This window comes from Furipterus horrens, unplaced genomic scaffold (assembly GCF_987537825.1).
Source record: "Furipterus horrens unplaced genomic scaffold, mFurHor1.1.pri manual_scaffold_5, whole genome shotgun sequence".
Classification (NCBI taxonomy): Eukaryota; Metazoa; Chordata; class Mammalia; order Chiroptera; family Furipteridae; genus Furipterus; species Furipterus horrens.
In genome coordinates, this window is record NW_028327175.1 from 126,663,860 (window position 1) to 126,690,241 (window position 26,382).

The window sequence follows — 26,382 nt, forward strand, 5'->3', positions numbered from 1 at the left end:
CCAAGTCCAAATTGATGGTGTAGCTTACCAAAGGCTCTGAGACCAGTGCCCACCTTCCTTGTTAAAACAGGAAGTCAGCAAGCAGGCCCGGATGTGACTCATCCTTTCCTCCAGTGTATCCACACTATAAATGCCATCTTGGTTATCAGATCAACTGTCCCAGTATCACAGCGCTTATATTCATAAGCCGCCCATATTTCATTTAATAATGGCCCTAAAGCACAAGGGTAGTAAAGCTGGCAATTTGGATATGCCAAAGTGAAGCTGTAAGGTGGTTCCTTTAAGTGAACAGGTATGTGTACAGGAAAAAACATAGCATATACAGGGCTCAGTAGTATCTGGGGTTCCAGGTTCCCACTGGGGTTCTATCTATGAATAAGAGGGGCTACTGTAAAAGCACGTTGGAAATGAAATTGTAAATACACTGCAGACCTTGAGTAAGCAACAAAAGCTAGAATGTAACATGTCAAAACTTGGAGGAAATATTTATTCCCTCCAATGGTTGCTCATTATTATTTTTCATTACTTTTAAAGAGCAGAGAAAGTTAAGAGAGGAAAAACAAATTAGCAAAATATTCAACTGAAATCTGAAGACAACCACAAAACTAACCTACAGGAAAAGAGAAAAAAGAAACACAAAATTGACACACAAATCCCACTGCTGATCCTTCAGGGAGAAAAGTACCAAAAACAACAATAAAACAGACAAATCTCTGGAAAGCAAGGTGAAAGAAAGGAGACATCATAAATAGAATTAAAAACAAAGAAGAGAACTTGACAGCAGACACAGAACTAGTGGCAAAGCAGCAGATGAGGGGCCTGAGGCTGGTGCTCCACATCTGGGAGCTTTCACAGCTGCTTCTGTTGCCTCGGCCACATGGCCTCACATCACAGCACACAGAACAGCTAGGAGGGCTCACCTAGATGGGGAAACTGAGTCTCAGAGAAGATGTGTGACTTATCATAGAACACATGGTGTTAAAAGAATTCCTGGGACAAGAATCCAAATTTCTAGAATTTGATACATTTAGGGTTAAGACAGCATTAGAAATGTTTTGGCCCTAAATCTGAAGAGGACTTGATCTGCAAAATCTGAAGAGAGATTTTATTTTGCAAAAGTATCCTCCCAACTGTAATTTCATCAACCTCACAACTATCCTAAAATGTGGATGGGGGGGTTGCTCTAATGATCTCTGGTGAATGGAATTATATCTACTGATATGGCCAAAGTATAGAGAGGTGATATAATTTGCCACAGGTCACAAAGCATTCGCCCAGTTAGGAGAGCGCCAAGGTCAAAACCTCTTTTTCTGCCCTCCAGGCCTCTCCCAGCCCTTGTTCCCAGGAGGCAGAGTGGGGTGTGTATGTGCATAGACTCTGACATTGCAATGACCTGGCCCTGAACTCCAGCTCTGTCACTTATGAGACGTGTTCTCCTCACACATTGCTTAGCTACTCTGACCCCAGGAACAATGCCCCACCCAGAACTACTGAGAGAATGAAAGGGTGATATAAGTGTAAATGCAGTAATATTTGGGACTTAGTCCTGGTGTGTCATCCCTTACCATTAAGCCACTTTGTCCTGGATACACTCTGCTATATGCCTCAAGGGAGTAGAAAGCCAGGCATTGGGCCAAGAAGAGGGATGTGGCCCCTGTGGAGACAGCCCTGCCCCTAGGGGCCTGGAGAACCGCTGGCAGGAGAAGGGAGAGGATCGGATGAAAGCAGAAGGGCTTTGCCTGCCTCCTCACGGGGCCCTGGGTAGAGACCTATGTAGAGGCCAGAGTGTCAGCAACAGCAACTGCGGGTTGGAAAGGAGGACTCTGAGACCATGCTCCTGGCTCTTCATGCAGGAGGCTCAGAAATGACAGGTCATGGAAGTGCTGAGTGGGTGGGGCCTGGCAGTGGCCTGGTGGTGGGACAAAGAGGACACGGTGTGGAAGGACCTCCCAACCAAAGACAACAGGCCAGGGATAGGGACTCCAGTATGAAGCCAGAATGGTGCCCCAATGCTGGTTGGGACCAGGCAGGATCGGCCACTGCAGCAGTGTAGGTCAGAAGACACCACATGCAGTGCCAGACCCCTTGTCCTCAACCACCATGAGGTCACGAAACTGCACAAGGTCCATTATAGAAAATAAAGAAGCTAGGTTTTTTCCATGCATCTGATTAGTGTTGTGTCAATGTGACTCCCAAAACTCAGAAAGTTATCAGCCTAGTGCCAGCAATCTAGTAAGAGTTAATAAGTGGTAGTTATTGTTTTTATAATTATTATTATTACATTCTCTCCTGTCTCACTTATACCTCATGGGGATCATGTATTCTTCTTCTTAACCTTTTTATGCCTGATTTAAAGAGGACAGAACACTAAATCTGTGAGTGGTGATGGGGGAGTGTGCAAAGTTAAATCATCCATATGTTAAGAAAAATTATCCAAAACTTGGGGAAAAGGCAACAAGATGATGGTGTGACCTTTTAATACCATGCTAGAGCAGCACTGCCTAATTAGTTCTCACCTTCCTCACAATACTATTACTTATTCACAACCCAGCGGGCCCAGGTGGTCTCCCAACTCTGCAAAGCTAAATGTTAACAGAAAACCAAGGTGAGATTTTGTTCCTCTAGTCTGCCAGATCAGATCACCTCCAAGGCTGTGATTTCTTCGCTCCATTTAGGAGCCGATTTTATCTCTAACTTCACAGTTATTTCAGCAGTCCATTGTCTACTGACATACAAACCTTTGGAATCAGCCATTTCCTCTTCCTGGTTTCCTCACTCGTGAGCTAAGGAAAACTTTGACAAATTCTTGTCTTAGGAGAATTATATTTTTAACCATTTTTGAATTGTGCTTTAAGACACCTTATTATTATTATTATTATTTGTACTCTGGGCTTCTGTCCTCTTCACATGTCTGATGATGTCACTGATTAGTTATCTGTGTAATTTCCCCTTCAAGGTCTATCTTCTCCTTCTAGAAGCTCAGCTCCATAAGAGCATGTCTGTCTCACACTCGACACACCTCTAGTGACAAGAACGGGGTAGACACTCAGTACATATTTGAATAAAAGCCCCTGATAAATACAGAGGAGAGATAAGGCTCTTGCTAAATCAGTTTGATTTTGATTGGATTTTGCTTGTAACTGAAAAGGCCCTGAGTGAGACCATACAGAAATGAGAGCACTTCTCTTAAAGAGATCAGAGAGAGCAGCCACTAACCCCCACTCTCCCAAACCAACAGCTCCAGGTTGGACTGTCTATTCTGACTCTTACTCAGACAACTGGAAAACAAATGGTTGCCAAGGAGGCTGACCCAAGCCTCTTTGCTGGGTATATTGGGCAGGGGTTTTTTACTCCAGAATAAAGGAGACAGTGTGCTGACCCTGCCAGCAAGCCCCAGGACTTATACGGCCAGGCTTGGAAGCAGTCCCAATGAAGGAGAATCTTCCTAAAGACAGTCAAAATCTAGCAATGGAAAGCACATGTCTTTTGGGTAAATTGTGAGAGCCACTCTAGTGACCATGAGCCAGTGAGGCCATATAATTCTATGTGAAGTGGGGCCAGAGTAAAACGATAGAGAATGACGGGGACTGGCAAATACAAAATTACTCAAGGGGACATTAACACTTCAACTGTTCTCATTTGACTGTGTGCTCAGATTTTTCTGGCTTTTCAAGACAGAAGTTCAGTTTTAATGGGAAATGTCCTGATTTTTTAAATATTGGCAATTAATTGTTTGTTTGTTTGTTTTTCAGTATGAGGACAAAATAAAACATCTGTGAGGCCAATCCAATCTATCAGCCATCACTTTGTGATTGCTTCAGTATTTCACTTTTAGGAGGAAAAGGAATGTCGTCTTGAGCCCACATTTGATGGACCAAGTTGTCTGTATTACAAAAGGGAAATCTTCCTTACCAGCCATCAACACCAGCTTTCTGCAGTTCAGAAATCCCAAACGACAGAGATCCCATGAAGTCGTTCCGGCTGGTTAGATCCCAATCCCAAATCTCCACAGAGAGTCTCCTGTCTTTGTCTGATTCTTTCAGCTGGCTGTAGGGAGGAACAAAGGGAGAAGTCAGTAAGGTTACAGTGGTTTCTCAAGCAGATGAAACATACAAGAGGACAAGACCCAAAGGTAGGAATTTTTAAAGATTATAAGCTGTCTCAATAAATATATTCTGTTTCTATCCCAGGCGAGCTCCCCAGGGAGGAAGAGCTTTTTCTGTTTGACAGCCTGTGGCTTAAACAGGCAGAGGGCCCAGGCCAGCTCTGAGAGGGGCAGTGCTAGCTACTTCTGTTGCCATCCTTATGTCCTAATAGGGCTTGTGGTGTTCTGGAAATCTCTCACTATAAGAAATATGGATGTCAATTATGTAACTGTGTGGGTGTTTGCACATGTGGGTTAGGTAAGGCTGGGGAAATGGGTGAAAGAAAGTCTTGTTGGTGCTGGTCTGGGGGAAATTGTATATTCTGAGGCATCTCCTTGGTTCTGGCTGAAATGGGCCTCCAAATTTTCCTTGAGAGAGGAAAGAGCGGATGAGGCTATCCTCAAGGAATCATGCTTTTGGCCTGTGGCCTCTCAAGTCAGACTGTCAAAGGCTGACTCACTCTACCCTGTATTTGCTATGGGATGTTGGGCACATTCTCTAAGCCCCATTGATAAAATGGGATTATGTGACCAATGGAGCTAGATCACTTACTGCAGTGCTTGTTATACATAGTATATACTCAATAAAAATCAGCTGATATCACTAACACTTGTTGGCCCAGGTGTATCAAAAAGCAATCCCCAGGTTTTCGGAGCACCAGCCAGGCAAGGCCCTGCTGGCAGGAGCTCCCAGCAGGCTGCAGGCCCAGCATTTTCCACAAACTCAGCCCTAGAAAGGTGATCACTATACCCTATGGGTTTGCAGAGACCCTGAGCTTTCCACAACTTGCCTTCACCTAGCAACACATCGCACTATTTTCTATGCCACCCATTCCCCCACACCAGACATTTTCAACTGTATTAGAAAAAAATAGGATCCAATATTTACTTGGCTTGTAATACAAAAATGCAGATGGAAAGGGGAAGAAGAAGGAAAGAGTGGGTATGGAAGGGAGGGAGGGAGGGAGGTTTAGGTGGGCAGGAGGGAGGGAAAGAAACAGAGGCTGGGAGAGGAACTCCCGGATCTCAGGTGGTCTACCCTCATGCTGGGCTGCAATACTTTCAACTTACAATCTGAATGTCTCATTCCACTCGGGGTTGAGGGAGCACTTGATCGTTTTGGTCTTCTGTTTGCTCTCACTTTTGGGGTCAGGAATGAGTTTCAGTTTCACATAGGGATCTGACAAGCCATTGGGGTCCATAGGTACAAGGTTTTTAGCATCTCTTACTGAAAAAAGAAAAAACAGTTTCAGCATTGATAGCGCCCCAAACGTTTCAGCACCAACCAGCAAAGGCTACGGAGCCTGTGGAAGGGTTCTTGAAATCACATTTACTTAATGAGAATTTTAATTTATTAACATCAATAGCTAAAAAGCACCCAAAGTGAGAGAAACTGATAAGATGTGGTTTAAAATAGATTTAAATTGGTTTAAAATTCATTTCAGACTTTCTTAATGCTCTCCCCACTCTACCCCCAAGATGAACTGTAAGTCCCCTAAACTCGTCTTCCACAAAGACTACGAGGAAGATTGGCTTCTTTCGTTTAGTGTGTTGTTTTACAGGTTCATCCACATGGTAGCCTGTGTCAGTGCTTCACTGAGTAACATTCCATTATATGGATATACCAAATTTTGTTTACCCATTCACCACCTGATCAATATTTGGGTTGTTCCCACTTTTTGGCTATTGTGAGTAGTGCTGCTATAAACATTTGTGCAGCCTGACACAAAAGGTCACATATTATGTGATTCCACTGATATGAAACATCCAGAGCAGGTAAATCTCACAGAAAGAAAGCAGACTAGCAGTGCTGGAGGAGTGGGGCAGAGAGAGAATGAAGAGTGACTACTAAATAGGTATATGGTTTCCTTTACAGGTGATAAAAAATTCTTGGAAATAGAGAGACGATGATTGTGTGTGCAATATTGTGACTGTACTAAATGCCACTGAATGAGACTTTAAATTGATTAATTTTTTTTCAATACCATCTGTTTTATTTATTGATTGTTTGGTTTGGTTTTTTTCAGATTATAATTTATTTATTTATTATTTTTTACTTATTTATTGTTTTTCTATTATAGTTATCCCACTTTTTCCCCCATTGCTCCCCTCTACCCAGTCCATCCCTTCTCCCACAGTCATTCCCCACTTCATTGTACATGTCCATGGGTTATTTATACTAGTTCCTTGACTAGACCCTTCCCCTACTTTCCCCCCTTCTTTCCCTCCCCACTACCCCCTAGTAACTGTCAGTCTGCTCCTTGTTTATATGCCTCTGGTTCAATTTTGCACATGTTTGTGTTGTTCATTAGTTTCCTATATTAGGTGTTATCATATGGTATTTTTCTTTCTTTGCCTGGCTTATTTCACTAAGCATAATTCTCTCTAGTTCCATCCATGTTATTGCAAATGGCAGGAGCCCCTTCTTTCTCTCTGTTGCATAGTATTTCATTGTGTAAATGTACCACAGTTTTTTGATCCACTCATCTACAGATGGGCACTTAGGCTTTTCCAGCACTTAGCTATTGTTAATAGTGCTGCTCTGAACATAGTGGTGCATAGGTTCTTTTGAATTGGCGTTTCAGGATTCTTCGGGTATAATCCTAGTAGTGGAATCGCTGGTTCAAAAGATAGTTCCATTTTTAGTTTTCTGAGGAAATTCCATGCTGTTTTCCATAGTGGCTGCACCAGTCTGCATTCCCACCAACAGTGCAGTAGGGTTCCCGTTTCTCCACATCCTTGCCAGCATTTGTTGTTTGTTGATTTATTTATGATGACCATTCTGACTGGTGTGAAGTGGTATCTCCTTGTGGTTTTTATTTGCATCTCTCTGATGGCTAGTGATGTTGAGCATTCTTTCATATGCCTATGGACCCTCTGTATGTCCTCTTTGGAGAAGTGTTTGTTCAGGTCCTTTGCCCATTTTTTAATTGGGTTGTCTGTCTTCTTGGTGTTGAGATATATAAGTTCTTTATATTAAAAAATGGCTAATTTTATATTATGTGAAGTTTTACCTCAATTCATCAAAAAGGAAAAGCTAAAAGAGAAAGAAAAAGTTGTCCACTAAACCAAGGTACAACCATCACGCATGTAGCACCCATACCCAGTATCCAAAGAGCCCATAGAGAGAAGACTGGAAAAATATTGGCACCACCCTCAGTCAAGAACACTCTGCATAAAAGAGGCTATAAGACCAGCTTAGAGAAGGAGAGAAAGCATAGGGTAGGCAATGTAGATGTTGGCCATGTTAAGGTGGAATAAGACATCAGATTGGAGAAATAGGAAGAAGTTAATTAGGAGTCGATTCTAAAACCAGTAACATAAGTAGCCAGGGGAAGGAGACGAGAAAATGGAAGTTGTACAGATCTTAAGGATACAGTACCAACCTTTTCACTTATGATAGAAAATTCCAAATTAATATAGCAGTAGCAGATTGAATCAAACTATCTGCCAGAAGGCTAATATATAAGACACCTAGCAGGAATGCAAAGATGATTCAACCTTAGTATATCTACTATTAAAATAGTCATTATATTTATAGGTCAAAAGAGAAAACCACAAGATCATTGCAATTAGTTAGAAATAGCTAATTTCATTCACAGGATAAAGGCTATCTGAAATAGCAGCATGGTTAATGATAAATGTGATCCATTAAATTCAGGAATAAGACAGGTATCCATGACCACTGACATTACTGAACATTGTTTCTAACTGCTCCGTAAGTCCAATAAAATAACACAAATAGAATATCACATAGTAGAGAATAGAACAGCCCCTTACTTCCTGCATCCTTTGCTTCCACCTCATCAGTCACCTCCAACTTGGAGCTTGCTTATAATCCCAGAAATAACACCACTTTCTCAATTCAATTTCATGTATTCCAGGGTCTTGCTTACACCACTTCCTATTTTTCCAGTTCATTGACTCTAGTACTCTACAGCAACAAGTCTTTTACGACCAATCAGTCCACTGAGATCCATAAATTTCCTCTATCTCCCATTCCCTCTGTCCTCTACTCCATTCAGTCCAGATTAGAATTTATGGTGCATTATAATTACTCTCTTGAAAACAACCTCAACTCCCTTGCTAATCTTTCTTTCCATTTTATTTATCTGACAAAACCCCAGTCCTAGTTAAATTCAAATATCTTCCCTTTATTTTCCTACATTCAAATAGCTGACCATGACTGGAGGGGGAAAACCAACCCCATCTGACTTGCCTACGATCATACTGCTAGTAAGGGGTTGGGTCTGAATAAATGAGATGAGAAAGGACTTGGTGGCTGTCAAATGAGTGACCAAGGACCTGAGGATACAAACTGTAAGTTACTCTGCACTGACTTTTTTCTGCACTCTAGCATGATGTCACTTGCTTCCATTTGTCCACAGGTTGAATTCATGCTCCAGTTCAGCTTTCAGATTGCATCTCCTTCTTGCATCGGAAGCAAGCATGTTTCCTTTGACTCAGTTAAGCTCAATAAGCAGAGGTCCCTATTATGTTTTAGATATTCTGATGGGCAATGGAGATACAGAGGACAATATAAGATGTTGATCCTGTCGCCAAGGAAGATATAAAACCAATTTAGTCAAGGTATAGTTGATTTCTCATGACACAGTAGCCATATTGTACAGCGTGTGGATACAGGGATATAATAAGGTGCTGGAGTCTGCCTCTTGTCTACGATTACTTCATATTTTTGCACCTCAGTTTCTTGACTGATAAGATGGAGATAATATATAACTCATTGGATTGTTACAGGAGTACAATCAGATAGGGAATATACATGTTTGGCACAGAACCTGCAACCTAAAGAATAGTCGATAAATGCTAGCTATATTGCCACTATTTCTTCTTCTTCTTCTTCTTCATCATCATCATCATCAATCATCACTCACTGCCCTCTTTCACTACATTTGTGCATTTATATTAGGAAGATTTAGCCATTTCCAAATGTACTCATATCAAACAGAACCTCTTGTGATTTCTCGTCATGAGAATAATGCATCTAACCTTTGCATTTGAACGCTTCGAAGAGTGCCTCCCATATCCTAGCATGCAGGAGAGCCAACCACAGGGCTGTGAGACAGACTCCCAGCACCCACCCCTACCCACAGATTCTGATTCAATAAGTCTAGAATGAGACCTGTTCATCTGTTTTTCTAACAAGTTCCCAGGTGATGCTCATAGAGCACGTGTTAAAGTTTTTTATACATGATATAATTTCTTAGGATGTCCATGCATTTTCCCCATAGAACAGCAATTTTCAACCAGTGTGCCAGGGCAGACACACTAGTGTGCCACAGGAATTTTTAAAACATGGCCCTGACTGGCATGGCTCAGTGGGTTGGGCATTGTCCCTCAAACCAAAAACTCACCAGTTCAATTCCTGGTCAGGGCACATGCCTGTATTGCAGGCCAGATCCCTAGTTGGAGGCATGCAAGAGGCAACCGATAGATGCTTCTCTCCCTCCCTTCCCCTCTCTCTAAAAATAAATACAATCTTTAAAAATCAAAATTTTAAAGCATGCAAGGGTCATTGACACTTTTCCCTTACACTGTCAAATAAAAAATGACAGCCAACACAATAGCTGTCCAGTGTGAATGAATCAAAATTATACCTATTTTTTGTTAGATTGGCCAAAAAAATGATATTTTTTGGTGTGCTACAGAATTTTAGTAATTAGTTTACATATGCCATGAAAAGAAAAAGGTTGAAAATTGCTGCCATAGAATTACAACCCCATTTTTTAAGCCTTCCAAGAAAACTACCATATGTCAGTTTCTAGGCTGGGATCTTAAAATGGCACATCTATCACATAGTAGGCCACATAAACTCACAACTGAGATGCTCTTAAGCACCAGGAACTGTTGCCTGGTTGATTGGCAACACATACGCAAGTGGAAATAGCTCATCTTTCTTTTCTCTGCTAAGGCCACAACCCTTCCCCATCTTAGGAACTGATACCACAAGACAGTCATGGGAGAACGTGCTTCTGTTGTGAGTTTAAGACTTCATGGCTCTTCCACAGTGTGCTTTGCACAACAAGAGTGTGCTGTATGCTTGAGCCAATCTCACAACTAATGATTTAAAATGACCTCTCCTTGGGCAGCTACTTCCTTTGAACTGAACACCTCTAAATTGAGGCATGACTCCATGTCTCTCCCAAACCTTATGGATCCTTTCTTCTACTTCTGTCCTTTTTGGGTCTGTCCTCTACAAGTGCCAAAAACTTCTCTGGAAAGGAATGGAGTGTAATTGGTTCTGGGACTGGTGGCATTCCAGCTCCTAGAGCTGTGGCTGCTATGACTGCTGTATCATGAGCAGTTGACAGTAGCTACAGGCTAAGATCCAAAGGCCTGTCCCTCTTAAAGCTTTTCAAAGTCCTGTGGCAAGAGAGCCACAGATGTATCAATAAAGCATGTCCCTAGACCACACTTGGCAAGACTGACTTTGATTTTTCTTGATAAATGTTTCTTTACTATCTTGGTTGAAATCCAGCTAGCCCAGATGGCACAAAATGCTTCTTCACACAAAGCAGAAATAGCAACCTCCTCCCCATCCCACTCCCACCACTGGTGGAAATTTGCTAAAGGTACAAGAGACAAGTGTCCTGTTCCAGAGAACACTGCTTGCCTCAGACATGAAGCTGGGTGGGAGAGAGGTAAGGTCTGGCTGTTTCCATCAGAGTCTTTAAAGACAATAAGTTACCTGGTCAAAGTTACCTAAGACAGTGCTGAATCCATGAAAAAGAAAGCTCTAATGTTAACTATTTTCCTAAGAATTGTTCTTCACCAAATTTCCTACTCTCCCCTGACTCTCTCCAAAAAAGATTCAACTACAGGTATTATTGGGAAAGTCTGAATAACTGTGCTGTTTTAATGCCTTTATCTCACATTGTGCTACTCATGATCTTCTCTTTTTAAATTCCTTTTGAAGGTATATCAGGAGTCTTTATTTGTCCTCACCAGTGTCCTCAGAACAGCTACTCAAAACAACACCTACTAACATTCAGGTATGTTTGAGGATGTTTGCAATGATAAGAATAAGACATACCTTGAGTGCCCATCAATAGTAGAGGGGTACATAATCTACAGCACATGCATACTGTCAAATACTGTGCACCTGTTCATAAGTTTGGGCTATCTATGTGCACTAACATGTTGAAGAAAGTAGCAAGATGAAGACAGATGATTACAACATACTGAATGCCTCTTTGTTTAAGAAAAAGGTCTGAGGACATCAGCAGTTCAATTGATGAATCTGGATCTGGACTATATGTTAGCATGGGTTGATGCTACATTTCCTGATTTGCATACTTGTCCTATGCATATGTAAGAGAATGTCCTTGTCTTGGGAAAGACACACTGAAGTATTTAGGGGTAAATGGCACCATTATTCTAACTCAAGTGGCTCAAAAAAACATATATACATATATATATATATAAATATTTAATGAAGAGTGATAAACCAAATCAGGCAAAATATAAACAATTGGTAAATTAGGTAAAGAATATATAGATTGTTCCTTGTACTATTCTTGCAACTTTTTTCTAATTTTGAGATTATGTCAAAATAAAAAGTTATAAAAAATAAGGTCCTCCAAATCTTCAAGAGAAAGTTACAATAAAAAAAACTTTTCTACAAGGTCATATATGGAAGTAAAAATACAGAAAAGAATATGAAAGGATATACCCAAAATTGATTTTAAGTAATGGTTACATATGGGGAAGAGGTAAAGAAACCTGGTTCGGAGGTTGTGGGCATAAGAGACTTTATAGCCTTATCTTTCACACTCTGAATTTATTACAAAGAGAATGCATCCTTTTATTAGTTGTGTACCTATGGCCTTCAAGAATCCATTGTCCTAACCTTCAGGGACCCCATCCTGCTTCCCAAAGACTACAGAGCAATAATTGAGTGTGCAGAGTGATGCTTTAAAACTCATGGTCTGCACCAAGAACTCTTGGTGATACTATGCCTCTGGTTCTCTTTTACTCATTCATTTATTTGGTTCATAAGGGAACTGATTGTGGAAGTGGGGGACGGGCTGGGTGGAGGAGGACAAAGGGGGAAAGTGGGACAACTGTAATAGCATAAACAATAAAATATTTTTTAAAAATAAAGAAATGAGCCAATTGAAAAATAAATAAATAAAACTAAAAGGTGGAAAGAAGAAAAAAACCCTTGGTGAACAACAGACCAAATATGACCTCACCGCGACCAGTTGGACACCCTTAGCACATACCCCAGGATCAAGGAGGGTTGAAGGGAGAGAGACTAACAGGTGAAAAATTTCACAGCCATCCATCTACTTTTGCTATCCTGCCCTACCCCTCCCCTTCTATTCCAGTGATGTTGTGGCTGACAGTTTAACCCAGCCTTTGGTTAACCCAAAATCCCACTCCACTGCCCTGCCGCCCCTTCTAAAGTTGGAAGCTTCTTTAGCTCTCCACTCTACAACCTATTCCTCCATCTATGTCCCCTTAATTCCTGAGTACTTATTACTTCTAACCCCAAGGTTCTCTGATGCTGTGGCTTTTGTGAGCACTGGATCCATCAGAATCTCCTTCCCAGCCCCCTTAACTGTCCATCCCCTGCGACTTCATCTGATAGTGTCTGATGACACAGTGAGCAAACCTGGGGTCTCCAGGCAGCCCACCTGCAGCATCAAAGCCATCCTATGCACATCAAGGCCAAAGGTTCCTAGAACAGCTGGCCCCCTGTCACTGCTGACAGTGGTATAGTTATCACACATCTGATGATCTGTGCTGAGACAGCCGGGGAAGTCACCACATCTGTCCAGAAGACAGCCTGTCAAGCTAGGCAAGTGAAAAGATCATGAGGAGCTGGTACTGATGAGTCCAGAACTGAATTAGCAACAGTTGGACTTTGGAGTCAGAGAGACCTGGGTTTGAATCCTGCCTCTGCTATGGCTCTCACTAACTGAGTGATCATAGTCAAAAGACATCTCTGAGTCTCAGTTCCCCTGTCTCTGAAATGCTGATAAAATCACACACAACTCAAAGGGCTGCTCGATGACCATGTAGCCAGTTTGTCCAGGACAACAGCTGCAGTCTATATGTGTTGTCCTTTTACCCCCAAGAATCCCAGTCTGGACAATAAATTATATGGTTACCCTAATTATAGAGGGTAATAGCGTTAAGTAGAATGTAAAGCACATGGCAGAGGCTTAACAAATGTGGATTTCCTTTCTCCCTTTAGAGACTTTAGATCAAATTATATAACTATCAAGATAAATTTCAGGGCTAAAAGAGTGTCCCTCCAGTGTGGTTTTCGTACAAATGAATTTGGAAGAAGTAGTGTGAGAATGACAGATGACCTGAAGGCAAATGTGATAAATCCATCCCTTCCTATTCTGGCCCCCTCCATTCCAATTCAGCCACCTGGAGTATCACCTGCAATGGCGCTTCCACTGAACAACCCAATAATCCCTTATTTTCAATTACAGTTGACACCCAATATTATTCTATATTAGTTTCAGGTGTACAGCATAGTGGTTAGACATATAAAGTGACCCCTCTGATATTTCAAGTCTCATCTGACACCATACATAGTTAATACAATATTATTGGCTATATTCCCTATGCTGCATTTTATATCCTGTGACTGTTTTGTAACTGCAAATTTGTACTTCTTCATCCTTCACTTTTTTCATCCAACCCCCTTCCCATCTGACAACCATCCGTTTGTTCTCTGTATCTATGAGTTTGTTTCTATTTTGTTTGTTCCTTTATTTTGTTTTTTAGGTTCAACACACAAGTAAAATCATATGGTATCTGTCTTTCTGTGCTAGACTTATTTCACTTAACATAATATCCTCTAGGTATATCCATGCTGTTGCAAATGGCAAAATTTCATTCTTTTTTTACAGCTGAGTAATATCCCATTGTGTAAATGTATATCTTCTTTATCCATTCATCTATCAATGGACATTTAGGTTGCTTCCATATCTTGGCTATTGTTAAAAAATGCTGCAATGAACATAGAAAAGCATATATCTTTTCAAATTAGTGTTTTGAATTTCTTTGGATAAATACCCAGACGTGGAATTGCTAGTTCATAAGGTAGTTCTATTTTTAATTTATTGAGGAACCTCCATACTGTTTTCCATTGTAGCTGCACCAATTTGCAATTTCACCAACAGTGCACAAGGGTTCCCTTTTCTCCACATCCTTACCAACACTTGTTAAACAACTCAATGATCTTTTATACTTTTATTTCCCTGCTCCCTTTTTACCAATTTTTTTTTAACCTCATCAAACCCCCTGATCCTTAAACTCTTTCCCTTCCTCTGGTCCATCAATGCACTGCTGTGGTATCACTTCATTCCTAATCCTGCCCATATGGAAAAGCCCTCCAATCTCTTCTAGCCAGAGGTTTAATGTCTTTACCCTCTTGTCTTTTCACAACACCTCTCTACATACCTCTGGCCCTCAGTGATACATGTCTTGCAGAAAAGAGTCACACATGGCAGCTAGATGCCACTACTCACTGATGCCCTCCAACCATAGTTTGGTTGGCCCTTCTCTCTGACTGTCAACCCTATGTGATGTCCCTAGTTAACTGGCCCCTCCTATTCCCTAAGAAGCAATTTCAAGAGTTCATCATTTTTAAACTCCCACCTGATTCCTACTCCATCTCATTCATATTACATGCTTGTCTCAAGAATTTCTACTTCTCTGTTTTCATCAGAAAATATGGGCTGAGCAACTTCTGGGGGAGAATTTAATGAGGTTTCTCTTGCCAAGTAATATGTATATCACCAGTTTAGTGGGCCCTGGAAAAGAAGGTGATTCTCTTATTGAAGGGTTCAAACTTCGGGATAGAGACAGTTGGTATTCACTTTAATTACATCGTTTAAATTATCTATATCCATATTTTTAGCATATTTTAAAACCCTGTTATAGTATTTCCATAAATTTTTTTCATTTCTAGTTTTTGCTTTGTGTATTTTGACCCTGTGTTATCTGAGGTTCATGACATTTTAGTCTTAGATTTTTACCTTTCATAATTAAAAGGTTCTTTTTATACAGTTTATTATTTGTCTTGAACTCTCCTTTACATATAGATGCTTTTCCATTTGCCCTGGTCTCTCTTTTTTTTTTTCAATCCTCACCTGAGAATATGTTTATTGATTTGAGAGAGAGAAGATGGGGGAGAGAAAGAGAGAAACATCAATGTGAGAGAGAAACATTGATTGGTTGCCTTGCATACATGTCCCGATTGGGGACTGAACTCACAACCTTTTGGTGTACGGGATGATCCTCTGACCAACTGAGCCACACAGGTCTGCCATGATCTTTTTTTCTATGAACATCTGTGGATAAATGCTGTTTGTCTTCTACATCTATCAGTTTTTTTCATGATTGTAATCATTTCTTTATTTCCTTTCCCCTGCCATTACTCCTTAAACTTGTTTCCATAATACTGGTTACATTTTCTGCAATAACCACTCCTCTACTGACTGTTCCTATGCATTTTAATTTATCTTATTGTTTTAAATTACTTGATAGTATCATAGCATATCCTTCTTGCTTATGCTTTTCTCTTGTCTACCTCCTTTTTCATCTCAGTCTACTACCTTATCCTCCTGCCCCATCTCTCTCAATCTCTATTCCCCCCCTTTTCTTTTCCCTGTCTTTTATGTTTAGTTTTTGCCTGTATCATTTATTTAATTTTCAAATTAGCATACAGTAAAATTGATTTTTTATTTTAGTGTATAGTCCTTTGAATTTTAATCCAGGTATAGATTCCTATAACCACCACCCTACCAGGATACAGAAGAATTTTATCACTCCAGAAAAATCACTTGTGCTCCCTTTCTATAGTCACAAACTCACCCACTCTCAGTCCTTGCCAACCACTCATAGTTTTATCTTTTCAAGAATGCTCTATAAATGGGTTCATACAGTATGGAGCCTTTTGAGATTGGTTTCTCTTACTCAGGATGATGCCTTTGTTGTTTGTAGGAAGAGTTAATTCCTTTTTATTGACGAGTATTATTTCACTGTATGGATGCAACAGTTTGTTTATGCATTCACCTGTTGAAGGGCATTTGAGTGGCCTCCAGTTTTTGGTGATTATGAATAGAGCTGCTATAAAATTTCATTTCTCTGGAGTAAATTCCTAGGAGTGAAGTCATTAAGTTATATGCTAAGTGTATGTTTAATTTCATAAGAGATAACCAAACTTTTTTCCAGAGTGGCTGTATCCTTTTGCATTCCCACCACAATGACTAAGAGGCCCTCTTGCTCTGCACCCTTGGCAGCATATGGCATTAACAGTATTTATCACCATCATTAATGCTGCCATTCTAATAGGTGTGCAGTGGCATCTCACTATGGCTTTAATTTGCATTTCCCCAATGTCTAATAATATTGAAGATCTTTTCATAAATGTATTTGCCATCCTTATATTGCCCTTGGTGATATGTTTGTTCAAGTTTTTGGCCCACGTTTTTGGTGGGGCTATCTTTTTTTTTCATACTAATGAGTCAGCTTTTTACTCTGGATACAAGTCCTTTGTCAGATATATGACTTGCAAATGTTGTCCTTCAGTTTGTAGTTTGACTTTTCATTTTATAACAGTACCTTTTGCAGAGCAAAGGTCTTTTTCTTTTCATAAAGACCAATTTATCTTTTTTTTTCCTGTTATGAGTCATGTTTTTAGTGCCATACGTAAGTCTTCTTTGTCTGATTCCAGGTCATAAAGATGTTCCCCTGTGTGTTCTAAAGTTGTATAGCTTTACATTTAGATCTATGATCCATTTTGAGTTAATTCTCATATAAGGAATGAGATGGAGGTTGAGGTTTATTTAGTTTGATGTCCAATCACTCCTGCAACATTTGTCAAAAGACTGTCCTTTATTAATTCATTGTTTTTAACAGCTTTTAAAAAATTAATCAGCCACATTTGTGTGAGAATATATCTGGACTCTCCATTATATTTTATTCATTTTTTTATCTAATCCCTTTACAAAAATCACATTGATTCATTACTGAAGTTTAAACAGTAAGCCTTAAGCTTGAGTACTGTGGTGGCTTCAAACTCATTCTTCATTTAAAAAAATGTTTTGGCCATTCTAGTTTCTTTGTCTTTCCATATGCATTTGAGATTCACTTTGTCCATATCAACAAAAAACTCTGCTGAGATTTTGACTGGAATTTCATTAAGTCTATAGATCAATCTGTATGAATTAGCATCTTTACATATGCTGAGTCTTCCATTCCATGAATATGACGTGTCTTTTCATTATTTAGGTATTCTTTGGTATCTTTCAGTGTCTTGTAATTTTCAGCATACAAATCCTAGGCATATTTTGTTAGATGTGTATTTAAATATTTCACTTTTTTTACTTAATGTAAATAGTATCTTTTAAATAATTGGTTTCTAATTGTTAATATATAGAAATTAATTTGATTTTTGTGTGTTGACTCTATATCCTGCAATCTATCTAAAGCCACTTATTAGCAGGAGTGGGTTATTTTGGTAGATCCCTGTGAATTTTCTACTTAGACAATCATGTTTTCTGTGTACAGGAAGAGTTTTATTTTCTTCTCTGTTCTGGATTTCCAATCTTTTATTTCTTTTTATTGTCTTATTGCACTGGCTACATATTTGTGTATGATGCTGAATAGAGTGGTGAAGGTAGACAACCTTGCCTTGCTCCATAGCTTAGGAGGAAAGCATGTAGTCTTTCACTACTAAGTACGTTGTCATTTTTTGTTCTTGTTGTTGTTGTTTTGGTTGTTTGTTTTTGTAAATGCACTTTATCATGTCAAGAAAGTTCCCTTCTATTTCTAGTTTACTGAGAACATTAATCATAAATGGATATTAAATTTTGTCAAATACCTTTTCTGCATCAATTCATATGTTCCTGTGGTTTTTCTTTAAGTTATTAATATGGTGATTACACTGATTAATTTTTTTATTATTGAACCAGCTTTGCATTCCCAGGATAAAACTCATTTGTTTGAAATACATTATTCTTTCTACATATTTCTGGATTGGATTTGCTAATATTTTGTTGCAGATTTTTTAATTTACTTTCATAAGAAACATTTATCTATAGTTATCTTCTATTGTTTTGTCTAGTTTTGGTGTCAGGGTAATGCTAGCTTCATCAAATAAGTTACAAAGTGTTCCTTCTTCTTTTTTTGAAGCATCAGTGTTATTTCTTCTTCATTATTTCTTTATTTATTTACCCTCACCTGAGGACATATCTTCATTGCTTCCAAAGAGAGAAGGGAGAGAGAAAAACAGTACTGTGAGAGAGAAGCATCGATTGGTTGCTTCCTGCACACGCCGGGACTGGGGATCGAACCTATAACCTTTCAGTTACGGGACAACACTCCAACCAACTGTGCAGCCTGGCCAGGGTGATGTTATTTCTTCTTTAAATGTTTGGTAGAATTCCACAATATAAACTTCATTTCAAGCACTTCTTTATCTGGATTCCAAAAAATCTGATGTGCTCTATGAGGTTCGTCCAAAAGGTATCAAGCCATGTAATATGAAAAATAGAGACATTTATTGAAGAGGAAACAAGAAACATTGTACATAGGACAATGACGCCTCATTCCCCTTCAAAGTTGGCATCTTGGGACCTCACACAATTCTCCCAATCGCCATCAACCGCCCCATTGTATTTTTCTGAATCTCATGGACAATCTGAACTCTCTTCCCTTCCAAAGGTGATTTTAGTTTTGGGAAAAGCCAGAAGTCACAGGGCATCAAATTTGGGCTGTAGGAACTTCCGACCAAGATGGAGGCGTAGAAAGACATGCTGTGTCTCCCTCCACAACTAAGAAGGAATACAATTATCTCAAAACTAGAAATAACCAGAAGTTCCAGAAAATCAAACTGCATGGAAGTCCAACAAACAAAGATGTAAAGAAGCAATACTCATCCAGACAGGTAGGAGGGGCGGAACCCAGGTGGAGAGGACACAGTGTGGTGGTAGCAGCAGCAGCAACAGCAGCAGGCTAGCGGAAAGTGCAGTCACATGTTTTAAAAATTCAGGAGGAATGCCTGTGGAGCGTTCCCAGCTCCTCAGCAGAGCAAGTTGCCGTCCCAGCTCCAGGAAAAATCAAGCCTCATTGCTTTTCACTGTGCAAACCAGTGGGGGTTTAGACGGAGGCAGAAACTGTCAGTCTCTCAGCAGAGTCCGCTTGTTTAAAGGGCCCCCACGGACCTAGAACATCCGCAGACCCACCCAGTCTGGGAACAACAGCCAGGGCAACAGCTAGAGAGGCGTCAGTCCCATACAGAAGTGGGAGAAATGCCTGGAACAGGGGCGTCATTGTTCCCTCTCAGACCCCTCCCCCATGTACAGCACCACAATGTGGCGAAACAGGTCGCCCATCACTAATGAATCCCTAAGGCTCCGCCCCTTACAATGTAGAAGGAGCGACAGCTCTGCCTGGGACACGGAAGCCAACAAACACAGGAGACTTCCGGCCAAGATGGAGGCCTAGACTGACACACTCCATCTCCCTCCGCAACTAAAAAGGAATACAACTACCGCAAAACCAGCAATAACCAGAAGTTCCAGAAAATAAATGGAAGTCCAACATATGAAGTTATAAAAAAGTGGTGCTCATCTGAACAGGTAGGAGGGGTGAAGCCGGGGAGGAGAGGTCAAGCTGTGCTGTCCGCCACAGCAGCAGCGACAGCAGCAGGACAGTGGTAAGCACAGACACCCATATTTAGGGGGAGGCGAGAAGTGCCTGGGGAGCACCCCCGGCTGCAGACGAGACTCGTCAGCTTGTGATTCCAAAGCCAGGGAAGGCAGACCTCCATTGCCTTGGACTGTGAGGCCTGGTGGGGGTGGCAATGGAGGAGGAGGCTCCCGGTCTCTCAGCGGAGAGTGAACGGCAGAAATTCATCTTGGACCCCCACCCCTGCAGAATACACCACAGTGTGGTGAGATGGGCCACCTGGTTGTGACGAGTGCATGGGGCTCTGTCCTCTATAGCGTAGGAGGTGTGACAGTCCTGCCCAAGAAGCAAAGGTAAACACAAAACTGTTCAGGATGGCACAGATCATGATAGAGATCCCGATGACGCAGCTGACCAGACAGCAAATTTCTGATCTAACGAAGCAGCAGATAGGGAATCTTTCTGAGGCACAGTTCAGAGCTTTGGTTATAAAAATGCTTACAGACCTAACAGGAGATCTTAAACAAGACAGGGAAGGAATGAAGGCTAGTCCTGCTGAAATGAACAAAAACACATACGAAACTAGTGGTGAGGGAAAGAAAACCAGGGATCAAATCAACAAATCGGAACATAGGGAAGGAACAAACAGTCAACCAGTACAGAAGCAGGGAACAAGAAGTGAGGAAAATGAGAAAAGGCTCAGAAACTTATCGGACAGCTATAAGCGGACCAACATCCGAATCATAGGGCTGCCAGAAGGTGAAGAAGAAGAACTAGAAATGAAAAAATTATGTGAAAAGATAATGAAGCAGAAACTCCCAAACCTGGGGAAGGAAATAGACTTACAGGTCCAGGAAGCACAGAGAATTCCAGGAAAACTGGACTCAGGGAGAACCACACCAAGACACATTATAAACAAAATGTCAAAAATTAAGATAAAGAGAGAATCTTAAAAGCATCAAGAGAGAAGAAGAGAATTATATACAAAGGGGTCGTAATAAGACTGTCAGCTGATTTCTCAAAAGAAACTCTGCAGGTAAGAAGGGACTGGCAAGAAATATTCAAAGTAATGAAAAGCAAAAACCTACAACCACAATTACTCTATCCAGCAAAGCTGTCATTCAGAATAGAAGAGCAGAGAAAGTGCTTCCAGGACAAAGTAAAACTGAAGGAGTTCATCACATCCAAACCACTGTTATATGAAATGTTAAAGGAACTTGTTTAGGAGAAAGAGGATCAAAACTATGAACATTAAAATCAAAACTGTATCACAACAACCAACAACAGAAGCTAGGGAACTGAAACAAAGACAAACTAAGTAGGCAACGAGAATGTGAACAGAATTATAGGCATGGGAAAAATTATGGGGGGAGGTCAGCAGGGAGGAGAAAGGGGGAAAAAGGAGGGAGATGATGCAGGAATTAAGAAGCATAGTAGGGGGGAGTGGAGTAGATAGGAAGATGTTGAGAAGAACTATGTGCACAACCAATGGGCATGGACTAAGGGTGGGGGACAACTGGAGGGAGGGATGTCACTGGGTGTAGGGGAACAAAGGGAAAAGAAATTGGGACAACTGTAACAGCATAATCAATAAAGCATATTTAAAAAAAAGAAAAAAATTGGGGCTGTAGGGGGCCTGAGTCACCTGGGTGTTTTGATGTTTTGCCAAAAAACTCTGCATGAGGTGTGATGCAAGAGCTGGTGCATTGTTGTGATGAAGCTGACAATCACCAGTTGCCCATAGCTGCAGCCTTCTGAGTCACTGGACTAGTTTTCATGAAGGAATGTTCAAGCTTAATGCAAAATTTGATGCAGATTCATTGCTCTACTCAGTCATTTTGAATATGATGGCCACATAGTACACATGCTCACTCAACAGCGTCTAGTGCCCCCACTGACAAGTCAGTGAAGTCCTCATTGCTCACATATGAGGCATTCCAGTTCACGCTCCTTGGCTCCCAGATTACATCAATGTCCTGCAAACCATTCTTGTTATATTAACAATGGCTCAGCTTTTTCCAGACAGACCTTGTATTTTCATTTTCTTTCATTGGTTCAAAATATTTTCTAGTTTTCCTTGCGACTTCCTCTTTGAATCATGGATTATTTAGAAAATTGTTTTTAATTTTCACATTTTCCAAAGGGCTCTGCTCCCATGATTTTAACTCCTACCTAACTACTCTTTACTGAGTCTTAGAACATTACATACAGCTCTCCACCAGATTGCTTGTACTAACATCTGACGGTTCTGATTACATCCTCTCTAAATAAAACCCTTCATAGTTTTAGAAAATTTACTAATATTACTCACTATAAAACTAGGTCAAAGGATAAAAGTCATATAATTAAAAAAATGACAACAAGGCAAGAGACAAAATTTAATAATCATTCTTTCTTTTAACTATAGAAAAACAGGAATACTTTTCTTGGGTTAATAAATATATCAAAGGCCTTCATCATGCTTACTGGTAAAGGTAGAGGCATTTCTAGCTCTGTTAAGACCACAACCAAATTAAGAATACTACCATCACCCTGGACAGGTGGCTCAGTTCATTACAGCATCGTCTCTGTATTCCAAAAGGTTGCAGGTTCAATCCCCACTTTGGGCAAGTATGGTAGGCAACCAATCAGATCACACATTTCTCTCTCACATTGATGTTTCTCTCTCCCCCTTCCTCTCTCTCTCGAATCAATAAACATACTTGGGTGAAGATTAAAAAGAAAAAAAGAATGCCACCATTACCACTATAATTTAACATCTTTAGGAAGTACCAACCAATGCGATTACATAAAAGTATTAAGAGGTTTAGAAGTTGGAAAAGAGGAGACAAAATTAGCTAGTATTGTGTGACCTGTGACCTAAAGAAAGTCCTTAATGGTTCTGGCAAGTAATTGACATTCTCTTTCCAGTTTGCAGCCCTGATAAATTTTTCCCATTTTTAAGTCCTAGTCATAGAATGGAAATTTGGAAGAAGAAGTTAAATATATAGTCTCAGTTGAGCATGAATTACTATTTTAATTAGAAAAACAATGTTCCTCTAAACCTGAGAGAAAAGATCTATTGGTTATTTGGAGGCCAGCCTTGTGCACATTATTCCAGACAAACTGGAATTGGAGACAACATGCATATTCCCAAGATTCAGTCACCTGATTCCCCTGAGCTCTGAGTCTGTGAGTCACAACAACTTTTGTGCTCCATAACTGAGTTTTCCTTAGAGCCATAAACCTGGAGCATTGGGTGTTCTATAATCCGCTAAACCCAGTTTAGTGTCATTATTCTCTACAGGTTTCCCTGGTCACTCAGGATCCTGCAGATGATACAGAGAGACCTGATTAAGATCACTGGGGAGAAATAGGAGGGGCCGTAGAAGGAGTTTGCTGAGGCGATGGAAAGCAGTCTAGAATGGACTGGCTGAGAAGCTGAATGCCTCCAGAGCCAATGAAAATAAAAAGAGGGCTGACTTTTTTGGCTCACAAGCTTTTCTGGCTCCTGAGCTGGCTCTCAGGCTCAGGTTCTCAGGCTCTTCTTCCTTGAGGATGCTTGGATGATGGTGCTGCAGCTGCCTGAATTTCCCAATTTTGGATGGGAAAGAACTCCAGACACAGCCTAGGACTGGGTTGGCCTAGCAGAGAGGGTGGCAGGTTTATTCTTTGGGTGTTCTAGAGGGAACAGAAGCCTGCCATTCTTCCTAAATTCTGTAGCTTTTGTGTATCATGTTGTTTTAGTTTGTAAACTAACCCTACAGAAACTACTAAGGGAAAAGATAAGAGAACCCAGGTGTTAGAGTTTAGCCTTAATCAATAGGCTGAAATAATTAAAGCTGTGATTTGATAGACTTAAATGATGGCTTTTGAATAAAGATTCCTTTCCTTTATCACCAAACCTTTGCCTAGAGGGTGGGACCCCAATTGCTGTTCAATAACACCAATACTTATTATGACTCTATACGACCTCAGCCCCGGAAGTCCAGAGACTGCTCAGCTCTATTGGAGAACCTAAGTTAATCTCTCTCTGACACCTCATAAGCCCAGTCTCCTAACACATGGTACTACTCAACAGTGTGGGCAATGTCCCTGCTCGGTTTCCATGGGGCTGCAGGGCTTGATGCAGAAAGAGAAAGCGCTCTTTGACCAACTTGGAAAACAAACATAATCCTGCCCATGAACACCTGTTTCCCGGAGCTGGCTCTATTGATCTCCTTATGCCTAGGAGTAAGGCATCCAACATGCTGGCTTTATCCTTGTTTGGAGAACCCCTCATGCCTCAAGTTGAGAGAAAACAAGAAAGAGGAGGCTTATGGCTTCTTTGCCCACATCCTCAGGACAGGAACCATGACAGTGTGGCTGTGTCCCCCACCCACACCTTGTGCTGAGTGAATGCAGCAGAGGCACCAAGCGGGTGGCATTCAAACCCTCAGATGCAGTGGCTGCTGAGGCTTTGGGTGCTGCTTCATGATGTGATTATTTTTAAAGATGAGACATAAATACTAACATGGGGCCCCAGAGCTGCAGAATTGCTACTTGGCAGCTTAATTTGGACATTGAATCAAAGCTGTCAGTTGGCACTCCACACAAGCAGCAAGAGCCAGAGTCCTCCGATCTGCTCTGTAAGTGATGGGTTTAATTTCCAGATGCTTGAGACAAAAGCACCCCCAGCCTTGAGCAAGGCAGCTTACCTCCCTTCTCTAGAGAAGCAGTACATATTTTCCCATTTCTTCAATGGGCCCCTGCTTTGACCACATCACTGAATTATGGAATGCTATGGATTTTTAAAAACCTGACAGCCACATTCTCATACCACATCCTCCAGGCAGTCAGAGGAAAGGGGTGTCATTTGAAGATAAGCTTTCTGTTCCTCCTACTGTCATTCGGGGACAATGAAGGAAAAAAAAACATCTGTTAGAAGAAGTCCCAACAGAGGAATGCTCCCCCTTATGTACTGTCAGACATCCTTGATGGCACAAAAGCATGAGAACAGGAAGAGGTTTCCTGCTGGATCAATTTATCCTAAATGGATGGAAGGGAGGGAGGGAGAGAAGAAAGAAGGAAGGAAGGATAGGGAGGTGGGTGGGTGGGTAAATGAATGAATAGATGGATGGATGGGTGGATGGATAAATGGATGATTAAAGCCATGAGTTTTATTGAGCCTGAAGGAAACTATCATCCTTCCCACTTAATTATAATTTTATCAAACTATTCATATGTCAAGGCAATTGTAGCATCTACTGGATACTCTCCATATTCCCTCACTCTTCACCACTTTACACACACACACACACATACACAACTATATTCAAAATATTTCCAAATGACATCACGCAGGTACCAGATAACCAGCACTGATGGCATCCTCAGCATTGAAACACAGTCTTGGAGGCCCCTTGATATGCTTCACTGTTAACTCAGTTGCTGAGAGTGGATATGTCCAGAGATCTCAGGAGAGCAGCAGGGACAGTGGGGACAGCCATCTTAGGAGGGTCAAAACAATTTGCCAGCTGGTGCAGAATATTGCTGGTGTATTCTGGAAAATGTCCTAACTGCACTCAGACACTCATGCAAATCCAATGAACATCTATGAATGGGATGCACAGCTGGGGTGTGGAATTTTACGATTCTGGTTTATCATAGCTCCACCCTATGGCTCTGCCCAAAATTCCCAGCTCAATTCTGGGGACCCTGCCCATCAGTGGATGCTGTACCCAGCTCACTGAGCACAATCCCCATTATGTTCCTTCCTGCACTTCACAAGCGCAGGCACAAGGAGGCACACTTGTGGCTGGTAATAAGTTAAGGTTTTAAGTGATGATTTGTCCCCGTTTGCACATCACTGAATTCTGCCACTTATACCCTGAGGCTTTCTCCCCTTCCCCCATGGATACAGCTAGCCTTGAGTCATTCATGCCTCAGGGGAAAGTTGTAAGGAAGGACCAAGGGACAAAGGCAGCAAATTCTTGCCTTGTCAGTTCTGAAAGCTTGTCTCCAGGAGAGCAGCAAAAGCACAGGCAGCAGGGGCTACTCCTTCACTGCCTGATTTGTCCAGCTGCTCTGCAGACTGAATGAGCTCCACCTTTCTTCTTCCTCAGCCAGAAAAGCCACACACAGCTCCTGTGCATATCCCCTCATGAAATAGACTCCTAGGGGTGTTCCCAGCTTGCCAGTCCCAGAGAGAGACTAAGAGCAAGTCTAAAATGGGCTTCGCTGGGGCATATAAATAAGACATATGAGGTCTGTCCAGAAAGAGTCCAACCATTGTTAACGTAATGAGAACGGTTTGCGCGACATTGATGTAACCTAGCGGCCAAGGAGAGTGAACTGGAATGCACATGTGTGAACAATGACAGCTTCACTGTACTAGTCAGTGGGAGTGGTAGACACTGTTGAATTAGTATGTGTACCGTGTGGCTGTCACATTCAAAATGACAGTACAGCAATGAATCTGCATCAAATTTTGTGTTAAGCTTGAACATTCCTCCACAAAAGCTAGTCAGGTGACTCAGAAGGCTGCAGCTGTGGGCAGCTGTGGTTGTCAGCTTCATCACAACAATGCACCAGCTCAT

General features: G+C 41.1%; 1 protein-coding gene across 3 annotated transcripts in view; it reads right to left on the reverse strand.

Annotated features, from left to right (window-relative positions):
* The window catches only part of PRKCB (protein kinase C beta), a 350,360-nt gene that overhangs the window by 102,489 nt on the left and 221,489 nt on the right, over window positions 1-26,382 (reverse strand). For all 3 annotated transcript variants that reach the window (XM_090277733.1, XM_090277732.1, XM_090277731.1), the window contains exons 6-7: window positions 5,216-5,372; window positions 3,913-4,047 (exon numbers count right to left, since the gene is read on the reverse strand). In XM_090277733.1, coding sequence (XP_090133859.1) covers window positions 3,913-4,047; window positions 5,216-5,372 — 292 coding nt within the window. The remainder of the gene's footprint in view (window positions 1-3,912; window positions 4,048-5,215; window positions 5,373-26,382) is intronic.